Raw genomic sequence first — 24,158 nt, forward strand, 5'->3', positions numbered from 1 at the left:
ACTTTTTTTCACACTGCAGCCCCGCCATGCAGCCAACCCAGAGCTACAGCATCTGAGGACAACGCAGCTCTGGGCAGCTTACAGGCAAGCCCCCAGGGGTCGCTGGCACATGGCGAGCCGTGGACACCCTGGTCGACAAAGCCTCCACCCCCCCACTGGGCGGTGCTCGGCCAATTGTGCGCCGCACCCTGGGAGCACCCGTCGACAGTCGGCAATAGACAGCCTGGACTCGAACTGGAAATAATTACATTCTTAATGCTGATCAAGAAGACTAGTTAGTGGATGACACTTCAACACCATGAAAGCTTTAATCATGGAGACAGAGATAAAAAAACAAAACTTGTAGAGTTATTTAATAAACTATCTGCAGATTCATTTATATTATGGTCTTCAATTAACTGACAACCCTTTTTTTTTTTTTTTTTTTTTTTTTTGAAGCAACACATACTGACATGCGTGTCATCGTTGAAAACCCGGTTTTAGGGAAAAACCAGATGTGGCTTTATCTGCTTAAACGCTATTAAGATGATTCCGTTTATTAATTCATAACACAAATAACATCCTTTATATCACATGAAGCCTCTAATATTTTCACTCACTGTACAGTATTATAGATGCAACTGCCAATGCTAAAATGACAAATAGGTCATAAAGCAAGCAAAAATAGGCATTAAATCATACTCGACACATCAGGTTATTAAAATGCATCCAGTTTGTGTTGTAGAGGATAGAAACTTCTCTTTTACTTTACACAAGGGGGGGGGGGGGGGGGGGGCTGCAAGTATGTTCAGTAGAACGGTCAACACAACCATCACTGTTAAGGCTGTTCCGCATGCATCACAACTTGACCATTGTGACTTAAACTGAAACAATGCACCCTTTATACAAAATGCAATATCAGAGATTCCATTTGCAAAATGAATATAAATAAAGTTATTTATAGTGTTTGTCCAAGCTAGTATACTGTATGACACAGTCTGTACTATTTATTAAACAACATGTTTATCTATAAGCATTGCACATCTCCCCTGTTTTCCATTTTTAGTTTTCAAAGGATATATCCACATTATTTTTTTTCAATTAATAGTTGCTGTTTTTTTTCTCAAATCACACACATTTTTTTTGACTGAATACAATATTTAAGTATGTAGTTTCATTGCAGAAGGTTGAACGTGCAGTTTTCTTCATGCCTGCCCACGTGAAATTGTTTAGATCTCCATGGCACTTTAACCAGATACTGCATTACCATTTTCATTCAAATCGGACATGCAATAAAAACTGATACAGTACTTTAAGGAACTAATCTGCTAATGATACACATACATAAATATTAACCACTCTGTAATCATAGGAGCAGCTGAATTAACTTAGTTGGACACAAAATAATAAAAGCAAGCAAAATAACTCAAATAAACAGAAATAAGCCTACACTAGGCAAACAAAGCCCCTTGAATCCCCCTGTCAGGACAACAGAACACAGACATAAACATGAAGACTTGACAAACATCCAACAGACAAAATAGGAAATGAAAACATGCAGTGGAGAATTCAAGCTAAAACTATAAGCAACACACACGACTACACACATCATCTAATTTGCCAAAAGCAAGAACAGGGCCCAAGGAGCTGGCTCATGTCCTGAGAGAAGGTTTTGCAGAAGAAACCGTTTAAAAAAAAATTATAATAAATAAATAAATAAATAAATAAATATACACAGAAATAAATAAAATGGGTGTGATGGCAGGTGGGTAGGTGAATGTCTGACCTGTTAGTTGGTTGTCGCCAGAAGCAGGGGCGATGCGAATGTATGGTGTTGTAAGCTGAGTCACGATTATCGCAGCTAAGGCAAAGGAAGATTTCCAGGTCAGCATGCATGAGGGGAAAGAAAAGCCAGACTCAAGGCTTGCAAAAGAGAATTGTGGTCACAAAAGAAAATAAAACAGTTTATTTTATTCCTATTTGTAACTTTTTGCAATGTATAAGTCTTTGCCATATGAATGTCACCAGTGTGTTTTATTCCATTCATCTTCCTGCTGAAAAAGACTACTTCTAGTGTCTGTCATAGTCTGCATTGTACAGTTGTGTATGCTCTTGTGAGCTTTTGCGTAAGGAGCATCTCTGTAGTGATTGGCAGGAGCCCTGAAGTCTGGTGATCCATTAAACTTGCGCTGTTATAAATTCAAAGACATGATTCAAATGAACCATTACGTAAAATGTAATTTTGGGGAAATATTTAAAGAATGTGGTGAATAGGAAAATGTAAGAACGAAAAAGAAACATTAGATGCAAAACAAAGCAAAATTCAAAGAAAAAATGAAACAATGAAAAAACAAAGACAGGCTTGAATGAAATATCTCTAACTTACACAGAACAGCCTGGGTGCCATTAGAAATATGGCAGCTAGTAATGAAAATAGATTATCTACCATCTGTGGACAATTAAATTCAAAACTGCGGCTATATAATATTTTGCAGAATTCTGGTATCATACTAAATTACTTTAAATGTAATTGTTTGAGACCCATAGCATTGCCCACATTACAGCTCCTTCCAAATCGCTCTCATTTGAAAAGACTGGGGAAATAAACAACTGGTTATGCAGAAATAAGGACATAACTAAATTGTGTGCCATGCATTGTTTTAAAACAAAGGATTTAGCCACAGCTATATGTTAACAATGTTACTCACAAACTTGAGGATTTATTTGCCCGTTTTGTTTTTAGTCATTTTAAACCTCATACAGATCAAAATAAAATACAAAACAATGGGCAATATGAAGAAATAATGGGTAAAGAAAAGGCTGTGCATTCCCTTCCTTATTGCAAAGAATGCTTCAAGGACGACATTTTTACAATGAGTCTCATATTTCCCAGTGTACTGGAGTACAAGTGGAAGTAGAAGCAAAGAAAACACTGGCACTTTCAATAACCTGTAAACTAAGAGTCATTTTAATTTCCACAACATTAAGGGTTACAGAAATACACCTGACACAATACATACACATTCTTCAATAAAGACCCACAATACATGTACAGTAAGTAAAGTATGTAAAGTTTAAAAAAATAAATAAAATAAATGAAATTGTGAATGAACTTTAAAATTATCTTCTCTCAAAAGGATACTATATATATATATATATATATATATATATATATATATATATATATATTTCACAAGGCTACTGTCACTGGCAGAAGTACAGGCATACCTTTGGTGGCAACTCTGACGCAGTCGATTTTAGTTTCCTGTGTAAAATGAAAAAGGAAAAAGAGTCATTTCTTGTGCTGCTGCCAAAGAAAATATAAACACTGTCTGCAGTTCTATTTACAGGCCCATCAACTTCCTCTGCACTGGAGGACCAACTGTGCGTTCTACCAATCTAGCTGAATTACACCCTGGCAATAAGCAATTAGCAATGTAATAAGACTTGGTACCTTTGGAAAATACTGTGGGTAAACAGCTCCTTTGATGTTCACCGCTGGTTTACATGTACTACATCCGGAATGACACGTGTGACATTTAAAGGGAAACTGGACTGGGCATTTTTTCTATCTAGGAGAGCAAAAGCCATGAACGTCATGTTCCGCATTTTAAAAAACGATGGTGCATTTGCATTTGGCACAGTCCTTGTGCTCTGAATTGGAGGCCATTACTGCACAACCATGTGCATGTTGTCAGACAAGCGAGTTCCTGGTAGGTCTGCACAGGAAATTGAAAGCAATTTGTTAATGGTTCCACCTCATGCTACAGTAATTTCTTGTTATATGAGTGTTTCAAAAACAGCTCTGCAGCAAACAGGAACAAGGCAGGGTTCCCAAGTATATATTGCGTTATATATTTACAATTAATAAGAAAACTACGTAATTAGTGGATTCATGAATCAATCACAATGTCCTTGCTATACATACATTGATTATCAATACACAGCAGGGGTTATGGAACTTCTCAGTGAAAGAAAGTTCATTCATTTTACCCATTTCTTACTCTAAAGCGTTCTAGGGATGGTATTGACCTCAATGACTCCCTTAGTTTCAGTTGAGCCTTTTATCAACCATTTTCTTTGGAAACAATAATTTCAGTGCTTTAACTGGGGATTCACTATGAAATACTGGAATCTGTGGCCCTCAATCAGAACCAACAGTGCATTAGTAAATACTTTACTAGTAAAAACAATTAGAAACGCTTTGTTGTGTCCTGTAGGTCTAATTTTTAAATGCTTCTTCAAAGAATAATTTAAATCCCTCAATGGAGAGAACTCTATTTAATAACAAATTTATCTTTTGACTATCTACGTTTGCTCTGTGTTTTTTTTTTTTTTTTTTTTTTTTTTAATGAACTGTAGTTCTAATTTCTAATCAACTGTAACCACCAGTATAATATTTAATTTTAGACACTTATATTCATGAACACCAGAGTCTCTGACCAGTGTTCTAATCTATGTTAATAAATAAATAAATAAATAAATTATCATGCAAACTTGTCAATACCGTAGTCTCTGCATATAGGAACACTTCGGCTAAAGGAGCTTTGCTTAAATGTACACCTTCTTGGCACCGATAGTGATTCGTTCACAATGGATACAGTACTGTTTTGTAAAAAAGCGATTAGTTATTGCGAGTGTCTTGAGAGAAACTGGTTTATTAAATCTTCCCAGAACCGACCGCCGTCATATCATTGAATTGTTTTGTATTCTGATTTCTACGACTGCACCTCATTGCTACAAAATGGCACGTAAACAAACGACAAAATGCACCGCCATTTCTATTACTACACAAAGTTGGAAATTGTTTAAAAAAAAAAAAAAAAAAAAAAAAAAAGCCCTGATTCAGACAATCTTGTCCCAAGCAATTCTGTGTTTCCCATTCTGGTGAGTTGCTTCACCATTCTGTTAAATAATGTGCATGTCTTGTATATTGCTGCTGCATTTTGTAACGTGTGTAGGGGTGCTGTGTTAATTTAGTTTGACAGTTACTTTATTAACATTATGTTAACCCTAAATGATGCCCATTATTTTTGCCTCTGCCATTGTGATAGCCTGAAACACGCCCGTCAGCTAATTTCATAGTACATTTAAGCTTTATGACTGTGTTGTTTTGCTTTAGTTTTATTAACCTCAGACAGTCTTATTTTATTATTATAGTTTATTAACATACACTTGCCTATTGTTTTTCTTTTACTTATTCAATTAAATTTCATATGCTGATGCACGTGCATCACGACAAGTAATACCTATGTATGTATGTATTTATTTATTGATTCATATTGTGTCTGGTGGCTAACTCCGTCTTTGAGAACACTTCAGCTATAAGAACACTTTGCTTGCTTCAAAGAGGGGTGTCTTAGCCGGAGAGTACTGTGTCAACCCAATCTCAAACTATTTAGACTGAAAAAAAGTTGCTGCTCTGCTCCTCATGTATTAATTTATTATTAGAGCTGATAACAATGCTTAAAGCTATAACACACACACAATTAACATCAAGTTTCATCAGCTCCCATGCTGTCCTCCCATCAGTTACACTATCATGCTCTTAAAACCGTAGGCACACAACATGGACTGTTGACATGCCAACTCATCAGTGATATGTCCATTATCTTATCCACAGGGACTTTGCTGACAATCTCTTAATAGCACCATTTTTAGTTTGGATCTTCCTCCCCTCTTCCAGCTAAAACAAAGGAGTATATCATGACTGTGTCTGTCTCTATTTACACACAAAACTGTTAAGTAGCTAAAAGAAACAACCATGTTGAACCAGGGGGTTGATTCAAACCTAACAGGACAAGGAGCATTTTATAGCACTGGTAAAGTGGTTAATGCAACGTAGATGAACTACCCAATACTGTAAAATTAATCAGTGGGGTTATCAAATAACCAGCAAGCTCTGTCACAGCGTTACAGCAAAAGCATAAATGAGGTTGCAGTGATCTAAACTAGCAAACAGACATTAGCTAGACAAGTGCACAACCAACCCATAAATGTCACACACTAGAGGTGGGCTTTATATTCTACAGCACATGAAATAGAAAGGAAACAGGATCTCACACCGTGCTGCTTTTGTTACTATTGCATTACTTACCCCGTTTGCTGTGCTTACAGCCTGATAGTAAATACTGTAGCTTTTGTGAGGCAGAAGAGGGACATTCCAATATCCATTGTAGGTTTTATTGTTCCCAACAGTGAATGGAAGGGAGGACTGGATGACACTTGCAGGAAACTCTGCAGAAAAGTAATACTGTGAATTTAAAATAGAGGCGTTCTGGAAATGGACTGGCACTGGGTAGCACTTCAGAATTTCAGCTGCCTTTTTGGCTCTCCGAGGACGTTCCTCCTCAACTACGACCTGGTAGACACTGAAACGGAAAAGAAGAAATGGAAAAAATGTATGCGAAAAGCACACACACTACATTTATACGAGTCACAAAAGTGTTTTTGTTTCACTGGTTTTATCCCAATATCAAGAATGAGAGTTACTGCATTAAACTACTGGTAATATACTACTGGTAGTATTTTGAAGTGGCTATAACTTTGGGTCACTAATGTATACAGTACTCTAGTGGTAACAATACTCACACAGATTGCTGTACCTGGGTCATTTAACTATACTCGGAAAAAGGATATTAAATATTTATATGGCAATACAAAACTTTAATAATAATAAAGACGGGATTTTTAAATGATTATTATTTCAGCATTTCTGTTCATTTACTGCTGCACTGTCGTACTTTAAATGTTCAGTTCGTAGACTAAAATATATGTATGTCAAGATAGAGATAACAAAGCAAGTCCCTGTAATACAGATACCAAAAACCAGAGGTAACCAAAGAAAAAAGCTGGAATTTTCCCTTTTACCGAAAAGTACTTTCAGATCATTTTGACTCTATGATAAACAAAAGATAAAAAAAAAAAAAAAAAAGCAAAAACAAACTATTTGATAGGCTACACTAGGATATTGGATAGAAGAGTAAAAAAAAAAAAAAAATTGTAATTGAACTGGAATCACTGCCCAGTCTTGACGACAGGGAGCTTTATTAACATGGCACAAGGAAGCAGGTTGAGCAGAGCACTATCAAACCCAAAATGGGATTTTTTTTTTTCTCCTTCCTGCAGCATAAGACAAATTAGCTCTGCAAGCATCCAGGCCTCAAATCTATTTGGTGTTTAATAATTTAAACACCTAAAGGTCAAACAGCTTTTTTTTCATTTCCCCTTTATCAAAGTTCTACTGTTCAAGGAAAAATCCCATTCAGCCAATATGTGAAACAGCGTTGTCACCGCCAACAATGTAATGTAACCCTTTACAATCCTTTGTGCAAAGCATAATATAATCATTTATTTCAGTCACTGGCAGCAGCAGAAGAAATGTTCCTCAAATATGCAACTCACCCCACCCGTGTCCTAGACGATGTTAAAATTGTAAGCTTAATTGAGTTTCCTCAGTGCAACCAATTTGAGTAAATGTAATTGCTTGCATTTATCAAAGGGATATTAATACTTTACCGGATCAGAAAAGAATGGATGCTAAATTAAATTAAATATAAGTGAAAAACATTCTTTAAATCAGCAAGGCTAGTTAGTGTGTATCTATTAAAGGCGGAGTTATGATAATTACATACAGATGTTAATAGAGTATTTATTAGCACTATCAGGTATATATTAAGTGCAACCTCTACAGCAACCTCAGCACTGCCACAAGGATTTTTTTATTTTTATTTTTTTTTAAAGAAGCGAGAGGCAGTACGCTTTAATTAGTTCCACATTAACCATACTACAATTTAGATTTTAAAATAATGTATTCCAATGCTTAAATTAAATGGCCATTAAGAATATCAGTCTTGAATACTGTAAAGCTTTACAAAGTAATTGGGTAATATTTCTGATATTTCTGTAATTACATGACCATGTGTTTTTTTTTTTATGAATTAGTTACAGCAGGCAGTACGAAACAAAAATACATTACAGGTTAAAACTCACTTTACGCCATGACAATAATGTTCTTGTAATTCTGTTAATATGTTCGAGAATAAAAGATATGATGCATCTTTCTATAGGTAAGAAATAGTTTAACGACGGCAATGGTGCAGTAGCTTCCTGATGAATTTACTCATGATTTTTCCTGCGTGGCGGGCCACTAGACAGTGTCTATTTAATCAAATGAAATGGTAAGCTATTACAAGATCCAAATTAAATGACAAAAGATTTTCTCTGTCATACTGGATCAACCGGAAAGTTCTAATCACTCTGACCTTTAAGAGCACAATGATACTCCAGCCAATGTTTTTTCTGTGGCTCATTGGAAGCGAGACCTTTTACAGCAGTGTTGATTTTTAAGTTTGGTATAATAATCTTTATAAATTCTGTGTTACTGAACAGGAGTTTTTCCTTTTCATCCAATACTTCACTAAGAATTATTATTTATTTTTAATATTTAGAAATAACCAAGTGAGTGCATGGAAGTAGTTAAAAATAAACTACTTTAACAGGCTGTGGATTGACAGGTTTCTCTCAGGCTGCAATAAAAATGGTGTATGATATCATAAATACTTTTTGCACTGAATATTCAATATTTGTAATTTAAAATGTTCACTCTTTTCCTACCCTATCAAGATTACAAGAGTCATAAACTGCTTTGGAATGTTAGCTGGATTCCGTAAATGTATTTGGTGTTCTTTCAACCATAACTCATTAGAAGGAAGTTCTCCGTTATCAATAAGTCACCATGCCCTTTCTTGGGAGGCTCAATATCCAGCTGCTCTGTGATAGTGATACAATCTGGAATTAAATATTAATTACAGCTGAAAGACTGGGTGAGAAATATGAACTCAATCACAGTACCATATCGTGAACAAAGGGCAGGGCAAAATATCTGCCAGTGCTAGAGGTTTTGCATTATATAAAAAAAAGAGCAACAGGAGCATTTATATCAGGTTTAAAGCACTATTAAAGACCACCCACAACTAAGTAGCTGTCATGAGGGTTTAAAATAGATATATCTGAGCTTTACTCCCAGCAGGGCAATGCTATTCGTTTATTCACCCAAGCACCTTTTACAACAATTTTAGACAAAACCTATTTAAACACCAGACTAGGGTAAATTAATTCATAGCAACCTTTAAAAAATACATTTGCTTTATGGTTGACAATTTGGAATAGTTACATTAGAGTTATTATTAGAACCCTCGTTCCCTGAAATAGAAATGTAACCATTACCAAATGGTTATTTACCTCCTAAAGAGCCAAATTCTGAAAATTGTATACCAAAGCTGCTCACAGATGCAACAACCTTGATGGTTAATGGTTACATTTCTATGTCAGGGAACCAGGGTTATGATAATAACCTAACGTTCCCTTTCAAGTACGAAATGCTGGAATGCTACAAGGCTAAGCCAAGGCTGCTTTATGCACTCCCATTCAGAACCCAAGTAACAAGTAGCTAGGGTGAAAAAATGGATGGAGAGTTTCACCTTTATGCCTGTGTTGTAAAGCCTGACTGTGAAGCCACCCTTAATACTCTAGTTCCAGAACCATGGTTTTGAGGATCAATGAAATTAAGTCTGTAGAACCTACTGAATGTTTGGGGAATAGCCCACACCGCTGCATGCACGTGTCTTTGACAGTTGCACAGTCCTGGCCGTGACTGCTATCCACCTGGACAGCTACTGCTTAGACATGGCTTGACCATGGCACTTCGCCCCACAGCAGACAAATTGTTTGGACTGCCTCCAAATTTTGCAGGCTTGATGGGTCGAGATGCCATACTGTCCCCCATATCTGACCGAGCAGGTCGCAGTGCTTCAGTAGTCTGCACGGCTAGCAGCTCAGGAGTTGCAGTGGAAAGCAGTGGGAAGGTGTATAACAGATGGCTTGGCCACTGGTGTGCCAAGGCATCTATTCCCAGCGGTTTCCCGCCTCCAATTATCGAGAACCAAAGGGTACAGCGGGTTGATTCCTGGGAGGCAAATAGGTCTATCTCTGCTCTCCCGAACCTCTCCCATATAGGACTTACCACCTTGGGATGAAGCATCCACTCTGAGCTGCTGGGGACCCCCACTGAGAGCCCAAGCTCCCTTCTGGTGCACTGCCCAGCGCTACTCTTAGGCGTAGATGGGCCAGCTGTTTCCACCAAGAGGCAGTGCCTTTAGACAGTGGTGGGACACTATCAGTAAGGGGGTCACAGTGCAGCGTGGGCTGAAAAACCCTGCTGTTGAACCAGGCCAGCAGAGGGTGCGTGCACAGACAACCCAAAGGAAGGGTTTGGGAAGCTGCTGCCATCAGGCCCAGAAGTTTCTGGAACGTTACTACAGTGAGCGCTCTGTTGAGCTGAAAGAGCTCCAAACAGACGGCTATTTTTGCACTGCCAGCATGGACCCGGTCTTTGAGGCTGCTGGGGCCAGTTTACCGCTGGTTTATGTAGTGGAGGTGGTTGCTTGGGAAACAGCTCCTTAGTGGATTCCCACGTGCGGTGAGAGCAGCATCTCATCCGCCAGGTTTCTGTCTACAGCCTGTCCTTTGAGTTTGGACACACGGAGCAGGTTTTTGTTCACCAGGCACAGCCCATCCAGCTGTTGTGGTGAAGGCCTGTGGTTCTCAGAGAGGGACTGTAGCAAATGCGACTGGTAGGCTACCAGGATGCTATTGTAGTTCCCTAGCCGTGTGGTGAACACCTGGCTAAATAACCTCTTTTGAGGATCACCTCAGAAACCCGGCACTGATGGCTTGGGCAAACAGCCTTCTTGGATAGGAGCACCAAATTAGGCGCCTGGACCAAAGCAACAATGGAAGCCTCAACCAGTGGAAAATGGGCCAAGCCCAGTTTCTCCACCTCATGCACCTTATATAGGGTGTCCATCGAATGGGAAACAGCAGATTTTCCCAGGAAGACTGGATTTCATATAAGAAATACAGGTGAACCTGGGAGAGGGGGATATGACAGAGGCGGTAGGAGAACAGTTCCTTGATGGGAAACAGCAGCCCACATCTTTTCTATCTACAGTATAGGGTTGTACAGCCGTTGCCTCATAAATAAGCGAGCGGGCGTATCAAGACCGGAGCAGGACTGGTTAGGTACCTGACCGCTGAGCCTAGCAGCTGCTCTTGATGCATGTGTGCTGAGCACCACATTGCAGACAGGCCTGTGTGCAACATCTGGAAAAACAGAAAAAAACAATGAGAAAAGACTCTCAACATAAAACAGTAACTCAACAATTACATAAATATAAAATGTCTCGTATAGTGCTAAATAGCAAAAGCGAGAAACAAAACAACCTCCAGCTGGAGCTATGCAGCCTGGGGGGAGAGCACAGTCAGCCCACTTATGTTGCTTGGTACCTGGGAAGGAGTGACATGAGCAGCTGGCTTCATGGGGGCACAAGGCCGCAGCGCAACATAACTAGCAACAGGCGGTGTGCAAAATTACTAGCAAAAGGCTGTAGTGTACACAATATGCATAATAGAACATTATTACTACGATTAGTTTAAATATCACGTAGAATTTGTGTAAAACACAAAAAATGCAAAATACAGTAGTCTCCACATATAGGAACACCTCCCAAGAGAACACTTCGCCTAAGGGAACACCCTTGTGGTAAAACAGATTTTTTCCATTGTAAATGCTCCAGCTAAAGGAACAGGAATTTCACTTAAAAGAATACCTTCTTGGCACTGATAGCGATTTGTTCACAATGGATACAGTACTGTTTTGTAACCTGATCATTCATCATCAAACTTAAATTAAAATGGTTTATTCAGTCTTTTCAAAAGCGACTTGTCATCGCAAGAGTGTCTTGAGGCACACTGATTGGTTTAATAAATCTTTCCAGAACTGCCATCATATCATTGATTCGTTTTGTATTCTGATTTCCACAAGTACACCCCATTGCTACAAAGTGGCATGTAAACAAATACCGAAAATTGTTGGAAACTGTTCAAGCTCTTGAAAATAAATCTGAATCAGATACAAGTCGCTAAGCAATTTGGTGTTTCCTGTTCTAGTGAGTTGCTTCACAATTCTGTTGAATAATGTGCATGTATTGTATATTGCTGCTGCATTTTATAACGTGTGTAGGGGTGCTGTGTTAATTTAGTTTGACAGTGACTTTATTATTACTTTATTAACATACACTTCCTGTTGCTTTTCTCTTACTTATTCAGTTGATTTCATATGCTGATGCATGTGCATCATGACAAGTAATACATATTTATTTACCGATTCATATTGTGTCTGGTGGCTAACTCCATCTTACAGCACTTTGACTATAAGAAATAAGAACACTGCTTGCTTCCCAAGGGGTGTTCTCTTATCCATAGACTGCTGTATATACAGATAGAAGCAACAATGTACTTATCTGAACAAGGCTCTCCGATCAGGTCAGTCTTGAAAGGAAAAATGGTGCCCGAGATCTGTGAGCGCTGTCCTTTTTATAACTTAGGGGTGGAGTCAAGACTGTGTCACAGGCTCAGTGAGCAGCTTTGGTATACACTTTCCAGGATTCGGGTCTTTTGGAAGTAAACACCCATTTGGTAGTGGTTACATTTCATATTTGAAAGCAAACCCTCTATTACTGCATCAGATAGTTCTTAAGGTTGCTGTGATTGTTTTGAATAAAATAATGAGCAAAAAACATTAAGAAATTTTACAGTTGGTCTAAATTTATTTGGTGTGTTTTCTTTGCCGCAAAAAACTTTGGAAATGGTTGGGAAATGTTTGCTTTTTAATGAAAATGATTGCATGCATGTTTTAAAAAAAAATCTGTTAAAGATTCAGGCTCAATACAAAAAAGGCCTACTGATACTTGCTAAGTATAGGGAGATATACTTTTTTATATTAAAAAAAAAAACTAATGTAATTATATAAATCCTACTCAAGATGCACAAATGATGGGCAAACTGGACTTCGAGTATTTAACAAGTCTTAAAGTTCAGCCTGGATGCGAAGAAATTGAATGCAGAACGCTGTAATTAGATGCTCTACCAGCCATCAGATATGCAGGTGTCTTTAAAATGCCATTGCACTGCCTGGTATTTAAAGACCACATGCTGTCATAAAGAAAGAAAAAAGCACAAAAGCACAAAAACTTAGCATGTGACATGTGAATGTGAGTAATGTGCATTTTAGCAGATTAAATAATCCCAGTCAGATGTGACCAGATTAGTCTCAATTTTTGAATCTTCACTGTCATTGATATACACGTTCATGAAGCATGTGCTTAAAGCTGCAGTGCCCTTCAATAATCTTCAATTGTATAGTAAACTTTAAGCTGGGTGACTGTACTAAATGGTTCTATACTGTAATTTAATTTTGCTTCAGATACAAGCATGTTTATTCCACTTTAAAGTGTCCTGCTATAACTTGCAACAATGTGAGGCTATGACCTTCAGTGCAGCCTCCACAGCAGCACAAAGCAACAAAACCAAATGGATAACAAGGGGATACAAGCTGGGATCTCTTCCCCCCAAAAGTATATTGGTTCGATAATATAAAAAAATAGATGAAAATATATACATAATGATTGTTATGATTTTCCTGATTTTGACAAAACCTAACACACATATTTTCCATGATGGAGATGATGGGCCAGATTTATTGTTGGTATGTGATTAAAGGATGCAAATGTAGATGTCTGTGTGTCTCGAATCTGACACTCCTCTGTGGGTAGATGGCCACGATCCCAATATTTCCAGTACAAAACCTGCCATCAATCCTTGATTACGTTTTCCCTGACAGACGGGGTTGAAGTTATATTGACAGGGCACATTGCACTAGCTCACAGTACCGCTGGCTATGCCATTACTTCTTTGAGGATAAGTGGCTGTAGTTCTCAGCTCTATCAATCAAACTCCTTACAGCAAACTTATTTCCAGCTACCAGCCCTGAGGTAAAGCTGGACAACATGGTACTATTTCCATTCCATACCTACTCTCACATCAGTTTATAGTTGGTTTTCGTCAAGCCTTGAAATTCTCATGACAGCAATCACTTTCTGATCATCATTTATCATAGGAGAGATCTCAAACAGGGGAAATGAGTTAAAGAAAAAAAAAGCTAGTTTCCTACTGCTTTTAATTAATCAGTCTTTGTAGGTATTCCTTTACTCTCAGGTAGAAAGACGAACTGAAGCATGGTAAAGAATAAGATGCCTTACCTAAATAGGCGAAATATTTCACAACCCCAAAGTGCAACTGAAAAGCAGTTGTTGTGAATGCAAGCTACATCTCTGCCTTAAGCATACACAGGGGTATTCCAAGATGTATCACCATGCCCAACCTTTACCACACTAGACAAAGCTCAGTTTATCCGAGAAGAAGAGTATTGATGTACTGTCAGCTCATCTACCGTGCTCGTTTGGAAACCCTTCTAGGATTTTACCTCAACCCTTCAAAAGCAATAAAAGAAAATAACTAGCAAGTCTTCAAGGATCCCACAAGACACCCACTTAAAAGGATATACCTTGTCCAGATCATAACAAATGGTTCCATGTACAGCATATCAAAATATGTGTGTTCCCTATCTTGTTGTCTGCAGTCGTAAGGCTCTTTTTACTCTAAAAAGAATAAATGCAAAAGTATCTTAGAAATATCATACAGGAGCCCCCCGAATGGCTCGCCTGGTAAAAGCACTGCCGTGAGGCATGCAGGGTGAGTCATACAACCAGAGATCGCAAGTTTGAATCCTGGTTTTGCGATGCAGTCTGTCCTCGGAGGACAGCCACTGAGCCTCTGGTCCCTGAGCTGTGTGGGGGATTCACCGCGGTTAAGCAGAAACAATAATACTAATAATACTACTACTAATAATAATAACTGGGCATTCCAAATTGGGAGAAAACCAGTGGTAAAATAATTGGAGATTCTAAATTTGCTGTCAGGGAATGACCTCAGATTGATTCCATATGATCGGGGTGACTTGTAAAGTAATTGCAAGGTTTAATCCCTATCCCTCCTCAAATCACAAAGAAAATCCTTCCTGCCCTCCCTCACATACAGCCATGGAATAAATACATAAGCTCAGCCTCCCTACTGGACAATTCACACCCCAGTGCTATTCCTGGAATTTCTGTGTAAACTCAGTACCTTCTGATATGGAGCAACAGGCATCATTTTCACTGCAGGTTTGCTAATTTTTTTTTTTTTTTTTTTTAATAGCATACATTTTATACTTAGTTAGGAAAAGCACTGAGGCAGAAGTAGAAATGTTTATAAAATCAGTTTATATAGTGTACAAAAGAAAAGGTCTGCATTTCTGAACCAAACTGAATGGTTTACTGTACCTGTGTGTGCCAAATAACAAACTGCTTTAAAAAAAAAAACACTATTAAAAAAGGGCAGCAGCTGGGGCAAATAAACCAAATGTGTGTTCCTGTAGAAAGCCTGCAACCTAAACTGACACCAATTAGGCCTCTCAATACTGTGTTCCCAGATATATTCCAGCGCTGAGTCATGTGAAGTTAACCAATTACTAGAGTTTGACTTGGCAGTGACTGAATTTTTGACCTGAAACTTAAGACTTATTTTTTTCATGCAGTCTGATAGAAAGGAACTTGCTTCCAATTTGAGCCGATGAAGGAGCTATACTGGAAATATTTAAATCTCATTTGTCTGCCTTTTAATGCTAATAATCTCCCCTCACAGGCATCACTGCTATCGATCCTCAGGACTGTTTCCTCCTGGGGGAGTACCTGGCCCTATATCTAACTGATTTAAAATGGCTTGCAATGAATTCCTGCTCCACTGGGAATTTTATACAGGAACACAAAACCACAGTAATAATTGGAATAGATGAAAAGTGCAAAACCACTAAACTGTATGCAGTCTTTTATGATGCTTTAAAGCCAATAATAATAATAATAATAATAATAATAAGTTAGTCCCCAGTTATTATGGGTGACATCATTATTATTTATTTTTTATTATTATAATTTTTGTATTACTGTCTGCTCCACTAAAGTTGAAAACTGATATGCCAACGTTGGTCCTTTATGCTTAAACAACAATGTATCACATTAACAAAGTCTAATTGTCTATTTTTATTTGCTAAAATAAAGGCCCTTGAATCAGAGTTAAACAGCGTAACATGGTAATAAATGTGTTTTTGTACATTTTTTAGAACACTATTGTTCATGTGTCTTGTATTAGTTTTAAAGAGTTTGGCATGCTCCAGAGGCAATCACAATTTATGGACGTCTACAAGAGGTCTGGATCCTGTGCACCCCCCCCCCCCCCCACCCCCCCCCACCCCCCCCACCCCTTGCCTATTAGAAGAGCAGGGAATAGGGATATCTACCAGGGCAAAGCCAGAGCAGGTTCTGAATGGAACCTAAACAAGTCTTTCTAAAGGTGCACATAAATTTTATTGCAACCCAAAGACCCAATGGACAGAAAAAAGAACAATCACTTCCTTCAATGGACAAGAAACCTGTCTAGGGCTTTAAAATCTTAATTATCCAACTTTCGGTCTATGGCTTTATACTGCACATGTTAAAATCTGACGATTGACATCCCACACATTCCACAGGCATACAAAGATTACTTCTGTTTGAGATTTACTTTTATGTTAATGTAAACAGGTTCTTATTTATATCTCTTTTTGGTGCAGCTTCAAAAAGGTGAATACTGTACTCAATATGGACCTAGATCCAAGGGCAGATCTCTGCCTAAAATTCAATGAGGGCAGGTTGTTTTTAGCAGGGCTCATGACGCTCGAGATAACATAGAAATGATTCTCTGTCATCTATGGCTGAGATTCTAAAGAGGGATAACAATTTCAAGCTTCTAGGTTCTGTTTTCCAATGCAGGATGTAAACATTGGGCTTACAGCGGTTTCTATTGTAACTTCACATAAAATGGGATTCTATACATGTGTGCCAAATTTCAGACATTAGTGTAAAACTGAGTGCTAATCCCCTTTAAGAATGACATCTCTCTGCCATAAGCGATTGTTTAAATACATCTTTTATTGCCAGACACCATTAATCACACAAGTATGCAATTTTGGTAATTCTGTAAAAAAAAAAAAAACATTTTATAGCATCTCACCAGAGCTTATATACTATGATTTTAAATGAGGGCAAAAAATGATTTATTTTTAAAAATGATCTGATTTAAAAAAAACAAAAAAATGTAAAAGTCTGTAAACATACTGATCTCTTTTCTCTTTTTTCATGTTCTTACACAATCTAACAAAACAGCTGCAGATATGAAAACACAATTTCTAGCAAATACGATCAGCACGTTTCAGATATACAACCCTTTATACAGTCGTCATGTTCAATTAGATTTCTGTGTCAGTGTTCACTCAGCCTCTTCAGAGAAAAGCACTTGTGTGCCGCTGTCAATATTTTTGGTCAATAAAGTGACCGCAGTCATTAAAGTGTTACAAGATTCCAAGAAAGCTGATTAACCAAATGGTCTGGCTTAAACTGAATAGATAGACAACAAATGTATCTTATGAGCCGAGAAAGACATTGAAGATGATTAAAATTGATCCTATATATTAGCCAAGATATATATATAATTATATATATATATATATATATTATATATATATATATATACGTTATATATAATATCAATATATCATATTAAACAATAGGCACAAGAGGCTTATTTAATCCTATTTAACCTAAAATGCCTTATTAAACAATATGCAATATGGCATAAGAGGCACAAGTTTAGAATCCTATTTAACCTAAAATGCCTCTTATATTAATGATGTATTGCTCAAAATACAGGAGTTACTTTGCAACCCGACTCTTACTTGTGTAAAACTATGCATACATTAGCATGAAATCCTACATTAATCTTACGTTTAATTTAAGTAACAAAACAGATAACTAATGGATCATGTTGTATAATTATAAAATATCTGCTTGTGGAAAATTAATAGGATTATGTGGTATATTACTTAAATAATCTGAAGTGGGTTAAAACCAAGCTAATATTTTAAAAGCCAAATCCCTGCTTTAATCTTCAACAAAATAGAATATGAAACAAAATATACCTTTATGATTATTGCAGGGTAAATTGTGTATATAGAAATTCAAATTAAGACACAGTGATTCAGGGAAAATGGTAAACCAGAGACTAAAAGTGAAGGTGTGTGCCCTTTAAATCAATTCCTGTAATGATGCAACATTACAGAGAATCACAAATACTGTACAGTAAAAGTCTGTCAGGATTGTCGACAGATAATAAAATATGATCATGGTGCTCTACAGTATACTGTCAAAATGACCCTGTGTCTCTACACTCTGTTTTTAGTTGATTAATGCATGTGTAGGACTGGGGATCAAAACGTAGATGTTGTCCAAATTATATGCAAGATGCAACATCAGTTTTTGCCGTTATGTCTAGGATTTGACTCGAATGGCTCTCCAACCGTCCAAATGTGAGACCAATTCAAAACCATTAAAATGAAGATGCAAAACATTTTTCATAGAAATAGTGTCAAAACTATAACTTGGAATCCAAGTCCCAAAGGAGTCTACAGTTTGTCACGGTGAAAGAGATTGTACAGTACAGTGTACCGTATGGCGTCCTGTCATGAGAGAAATTGTAGTCAGAAGTTGTAATCAGTGGTGTAGTGCTATATTTAGAAGGGGTCTTGCATTCGTTTGTAAAAAAAAGATGTGTAAGGCCACAGGTACCCTTTATTTGTTTGTTGCGATTGAGTTTTATCTTTTAAATACATGTTTAGCTTATTTTATAACATTATTTCTTATATATGGGTCTAAAAAAAAGAATTGTTCCAATTATGACATCTAATTGTAAAACACTGATAGCCATAGCACAGCATTAATGCAGGTTCCCTTCGCCTCTCTACAATATTCACACTTGTTGTTCCAGACCAGGCACGCTACATTCAAACTTTTTTCATTATTTATCTCAAGAGTTTTATGGTTATTGTATTCTTTGCTTATTTGTATGGGTTATACACATGTATATCTCCATATATCAGTAGGAGCAAAACAGTTCAATATTTCTACACGTGAAGTATGGAAGTGGTGCTCTCCCTGCCAAAAAGAAGTGTGTGTGGGGGGTGATGCTCTCCTGTGACCCCCCCCCCCCCCCCCCCCCCCCCCCAAGCACTAAGGTATAACTATTTAGAGAATAACATTTGAAAATAGTTTGAAAATCAACACACAATACAGCACACTGCAACATATGGTACTGAAGAAACAGAATGCAGGGACAGTAATATGCTTTCTACCTAGTGCCTGAATGCAGGTTTAAATATATAAATACAAATTTTAAAAAATTCCATAAAAATTGGATTATCACATCTAAAAAAAAAAAAAAAAACTTTAAAAAAGCTAATTAAATGTAAAAATGAATGAATCCCCCTTGACCAGACAACATCGGACAAAACAACCTACATGAAAGAAATGCAAAATAATGAATCCACACAAGAGCTTTGGGACTCTGGAGCTTTGTTCTTTATCTTCAAAGTGCAAGTCCCTCTCATTTGGATCAAATGTGTCAAACAATATGGAAACTGTATGGATCAAAACACTTTCAATTTCATACAACAATTTCACCTAATTATAACGAAGAGAGACAAGTGTTTAGAGCCGGGTAGCTGTTCGAATCCAACCCCTTCCTTGGAAATGCATTAAAGCAATTAATAAAATGTAATGGAATTTAATCTGAGGTCTGAAGACTCTTACCTGACAGGTGCCCCTCTGCTCTGTGCCGGTTTAAGCAGCACTGTCACCGTGATGTCAGTTTGATTTAAAGGTGTCTCCTGATCATAGGCTGGCATACAGGGAGCTAAGGAAACAACAAAATTGCAGCAACATTTTAAAATGGCATTATTATTCCATACTGTAACTGTTTACAAAAAAAATGGTTCAGCTTTTTCCCTCAAAGGTTGTCACTATACATAAATGTTGACTGTATTCCAAAACCTAGGGCTTGCGCACAAACAGCAACTTTGAGGTTATAACCTGAACGTTTATTTTCACTGTGCAACCAGCAGCATTGGAGGATCCACTTGCGAAAAAAAAAAAAAAACTTTATGCTCAATGGAAGCAAGCATGTGGCCTTAACACAGCTCATTTAACTAAACACAACCAAATAAACAAAGCACAGCTATAACCACAGAGTGCCTTCCATATTGGACAATCAGCTCACATACAAAATACTTGAAATACACACCTGATATCTTAGTAGTGAACTGGGTGATGACGGGTTGCCCGTAGCCTTTGACAGTGCTGGCTCTGACAGTAAAAGAGTATGTTGATCCAGGGTACAGGCCCACAAACAGGTGGTGTGTCTCGTTCCCGTGTTTAAACACTTTTCCGCTTTGGTTAGACAAGTCGAATTCAGGGTCAAAGGAGCTGACGGCCTTATAGGAGATCTGTGTGTGAATTCAAAAACAGTAACACTGTGGCAACAGCCCCTTAACGTGGTGCTACTATCAGCATCACCTGTTCATTCTTTTTTGGATCTTTTTTTGTGTTTGCTGCTGCATTCGTTCAGATGTTTGTAAAATATTGAATCTGCATTTTCACTGCTGCTACTTTTTTTTTTTATTAAATAATTATTTCTTATTTACCATAAATAGTTTTGTTGCTAGCTATATTAGTAAACTGTTTCTTAGTTCACTTTCTTATATTTTTTCAGTGCTGTTATTAAACATTGATTTTCTTGATCAAATCTGTAGGTTCCCTTTAATTTCTTTATTGCTGTAGATAATTAAATATTGGAGTTTGTTACAATACTTTTTTGATAAAGAAAAAAAATGTCTTGAACAGATTGAACAGAGGGAGATTGCATCTTTATGCAGTCAACCCTTCTGATATATGCTCTGTCAGACTTCCCTGCTGAAGCATCCTACTATTGCAACTTTCATCAAGCCCTGAAGCAGGTGAAGAAAGAATTGGGCATTGGACCAAATAGAAAGAGTTATTGTTTCTTAGAAATGCTGAGACTTTTTAGCCTGGATCACTGTTGTAAAGGACAGAACTGGGCTTAAACTAATACCCTGAAGACATTATGCTGTAATAAGGTGAAAAGTTCTCTCATTTCAGGTGAGCACAAAATTCGGAGTGGAATTTTTAGTGGAAAAGTAATGATGCATAACCCCAGATTTGCATACCTTTGAAAATTGACAAATAAGAAACACAGACATAATAATATGTATGCGTACATTGCAAGTAAATGCACATACTGCTGAATGACTGAAATGTATAGTATTATATTTAGGCTTGCTACTATTTTATTTTAATTTTTTTTGCCAAATCAACGACCAATAACGACGTTTTTTTTTTTTTTTTTTAAAGAAGTTACCTTTTTTCGATCTTTATTTTTCAATTCAAGCAGAGAATGGGTGAAACCGACCTTTACGCTTTGAAAAATGGCTTGTTTATGCCACTGCGAAGCCCCTTTGTTATTCAACAAGCAACAAAGTCATGGTCACCAACATTCAAATAGAACATCCAAACTGAAGTTTGGTCAATGCGGAGCTATGCCTTGTATAGATAAAGATCTTACACAATTTAAAAAATGTCTCAAACCGCAGAAAACGCAGCATTATACTTAGCACACAGACTTTTACAGCATTCATTTACTAGTAAAAATATGCACAGAACAAAACAGATAGTTGAACAGAACTAACTTGCACTTATTATTCAGAGTCTGGGCTTCCCTCCCCTCTCACAGCTTGACTCAGATACCATGTTTCCACCATACCTCTCTCAATAAGTAGCATTGAGCAGAATCGCTTCAAAACACAGAGCACGCATTAAATCACGAGGGAAACCAGTGCCCGATTCTTGTTTTTTTTTTCCCCAGCATTATCATCAAGCAGCTTCCATTGTACTTTTTTCAAGACAGTTTGAGCGCGATCCTTCGTATTTTTATGACCTTGTTGTGATTGCATGTGTTCAACCATTCTGTTTGCCTTCGCGGCGATTTCTGCTTTGCAGTTACATACCAGGCAGTGGTGTACCAGTGGGGGGCCGGGGGCCAAATGCCCCCCCCCCCCCCCCCTAAACATCTGACCTGCTTTTCCCCCCCATGCCCTGCTGCTCCTCACACTTACTCAAAACCCCAACAGACCCGCAGATTTTTGTTCCGTTGCCGAGCGTTTCTGGGTAGTGTACTGTGTACTATCCGTCACTGACATTCTGTAACCAATCAGGTCTTGAATTTAGTTGACAATACCGCCTCTTTTTAAAAAAAAAAAAAAAAAAGTTATCATGGCAGAGCTGCCAACACTCTGCCGACTGGCGCATTTGGCCGTATTCTCACGCATTAGTAAAAAAAAAAAAAAAATAAATCTCGCGCAATTTTCAAAATTCTGGCCAGATTTTGGTCAGTTTCTAATCGAAGTATAATATGATTTATGATAATATATGATTTATTTAATTTATTTGTTTATTGCCATCACAGTGAAGTAAAATAGCATACGAGCTAATTGATGTATCTTTTCCAAAACGAGCCAGTCCTAAATAAGCTCCCGCACAGCATCCATGCCTGGCGCCTTGTAGCACAATTTGAAAAACGTTTATTTATTTATTTATTTAATAGCAACTGTTTTTATTGGACGTTCATCACATAATAAACATCAAGGTTGTCTGAACCTAGTTGCTGCTACCGATGTCACGGTGTAGTGTGTATAGATCGCCACGGTTCTGACACCGCAACATTTTTTCTATACCATGGTCACCGAGTTTACGGTTTACCATTATATGCTAAAGTAGTTAACGCGTTTCTGTCTCTACCAGCTCTTAATTACTGCTTGTCAGTTTTGAACTAAAAAACAAAAAAACTAGTAGCGGCGTGTCATTTAAATTGCGTGGTGTTCAGCCCAGGAAACAGCTGTGTTGAATGTGGAATAGTAAATAAACTCGTACAAGTAAGGACGACTGGGGCAACGCGTGTACTGTTTACAACAAGGCCAGTTTACAGGAGGCTAGTTCAGCAGAACCGATGATCAGAGATGGGACGACTTTCCCTGCCATAGTTCAGTTTCCATATTACACTGTGGAAACAGAATTAGATTTTCTATTTTTTTTTATTGTATCAGTGTTTAACGTCTTAAGTATACAGAACTAATATAAAAGAGAATACAATATTACCATAAAAATTCAACACATTACATTCTCATGTAAAAGTGTTAAATGCCGTCTCTCGCGTTCCCCCTCCCTGCTTAAAAACTGTGCACCCACCCACAGCAGCCGCAGCCTCTCAGTTGAAACGTGTCTCTTCAGGAATTCTGGTAGAAAGAAAATTACGCGGGCGGAAAACATAACCAGAGGCGGTCTAAAAATAATTTTAATTCGTAAGTGCTATATGCTGTCTCTAGGATGCACATATCTATTTTAATAGAAACACTACCGTAAAAAAAACAAAATCGGCTTTGTGTCTTTTGGACCCCCTGTGTCTTGGGCCCAGGTTCATTGAACCTCTGAACTCAAAAAAAATTGCTCTTTCTTTCTTTGCCCCTTCCCCCGAGTTTACACAGTCTAGTTGCACCACTGATGCCAGGATAGTTTCTTCATCTCCTATCTTATTTTTCTTTACAGTTTTCACTTGAAAGTCAGGGTATTCTGCACAATACTCATTTAGTGTGTCCTCTTGCACCACATTTTAAAATTTAACAACTGTCACCATATAGACCATATATATATATATATATATATATATATATATATAATATATATATATATATATATATATATATATATATATATATAGCAAAAGCTTACCTACACATTACCCACTAATTTCAAAGTCGGCGCATTGCATTGAATGACAGACATTAGCTGGCAAATGAAAGTGCACAGTCGGTGCCGGTCTGATGATTGACAGGCATTTAATGAATGAGAACATTCAGGCAATTAGATATGTCTGAACAGGGTGAAATGGCAGTGACAGTGAAACCACAGTACAAATAGACCACTGAGTTGACTGACAGAGACGCCTAGCCATTCAGAGTGGAATGGAGACGGGACAGGAAACTGCACAAACTAGAAATTATTTCTAAATGGTTATTTTTGGTAAGAAAATAAAAAATAGCGAGCGGTTTTACAGATGTTTATCCTATATAAATCGATTTCAGTCAAACTCATTTTTGGGGAATTCGACGTTTAACGAGCTTTACCGATTAATATCAAAGTAGCAAGCCTAATAATATTACATTGGTTGCATGCCAGACCTGACAT

At 37.5% G+C, this 24,158-nt stretch overlaps 1 protein-coding gene across 9 annotated transcripts in view; it reads right to left on the reverse strand.

Annotated features, from left to right (window-relative positions):
* The window catches only part of LOC121314478 (receptor-type tyrosine-protein phosphatase mu-like), a 275,442-nt gene that overhangs the window by 77,913 nt on the left and 173,371 nt on the right, over positions 1-24,158 (reverse strand). For 6 of the 9 annotated variants that reach the window (XM_041247801.1, XM_041247800.1, XM_041247798.1 and 3 more), the window contains exons 10-14: positions 20,146-20,347; positions 19,656-19,758; positions 6,077-6,350; positions 3,208-3,244; positions 1,766-1,840 (exon numbers count right to left, since the gene is read on the reverse strand). In XM_041247801.1, coding sequence (XP_041103735.1) covers positions 1,766-1,840; positions 3,208-3,244; positions 6,077-6,350; positions 19,656-19,758; positions 20,146-20,347 — 691 coding nt within the window. The remainder of the gene's footprint in view (positions 1-1,765; positions 1,841-3,207; positions 3,245-6,076; positions 6,351-19,655; positions 19,759-20,145; positions 20,348-24,158) is intronic. The other 3 variants (XM_041247804.1, XM_041247803.1, XM_041247802.1) reach the window with 1 other exon arrangement.

This window comes from Polyodon spathula, chromosome 4, assembly GCF_017654505.1.
Source record: "Polyodon spathula isolate WHYD16114869_AA chromosome 4, ASM1765450v1, whole genome shotgun sequence".
Classification (NCBI taxonomy): Eukaryota; Metazoa; Chordata; class Actinopteri; order Acipenseriformes; family Polyodontidae; genus Polyodon; species Polyodon spathula.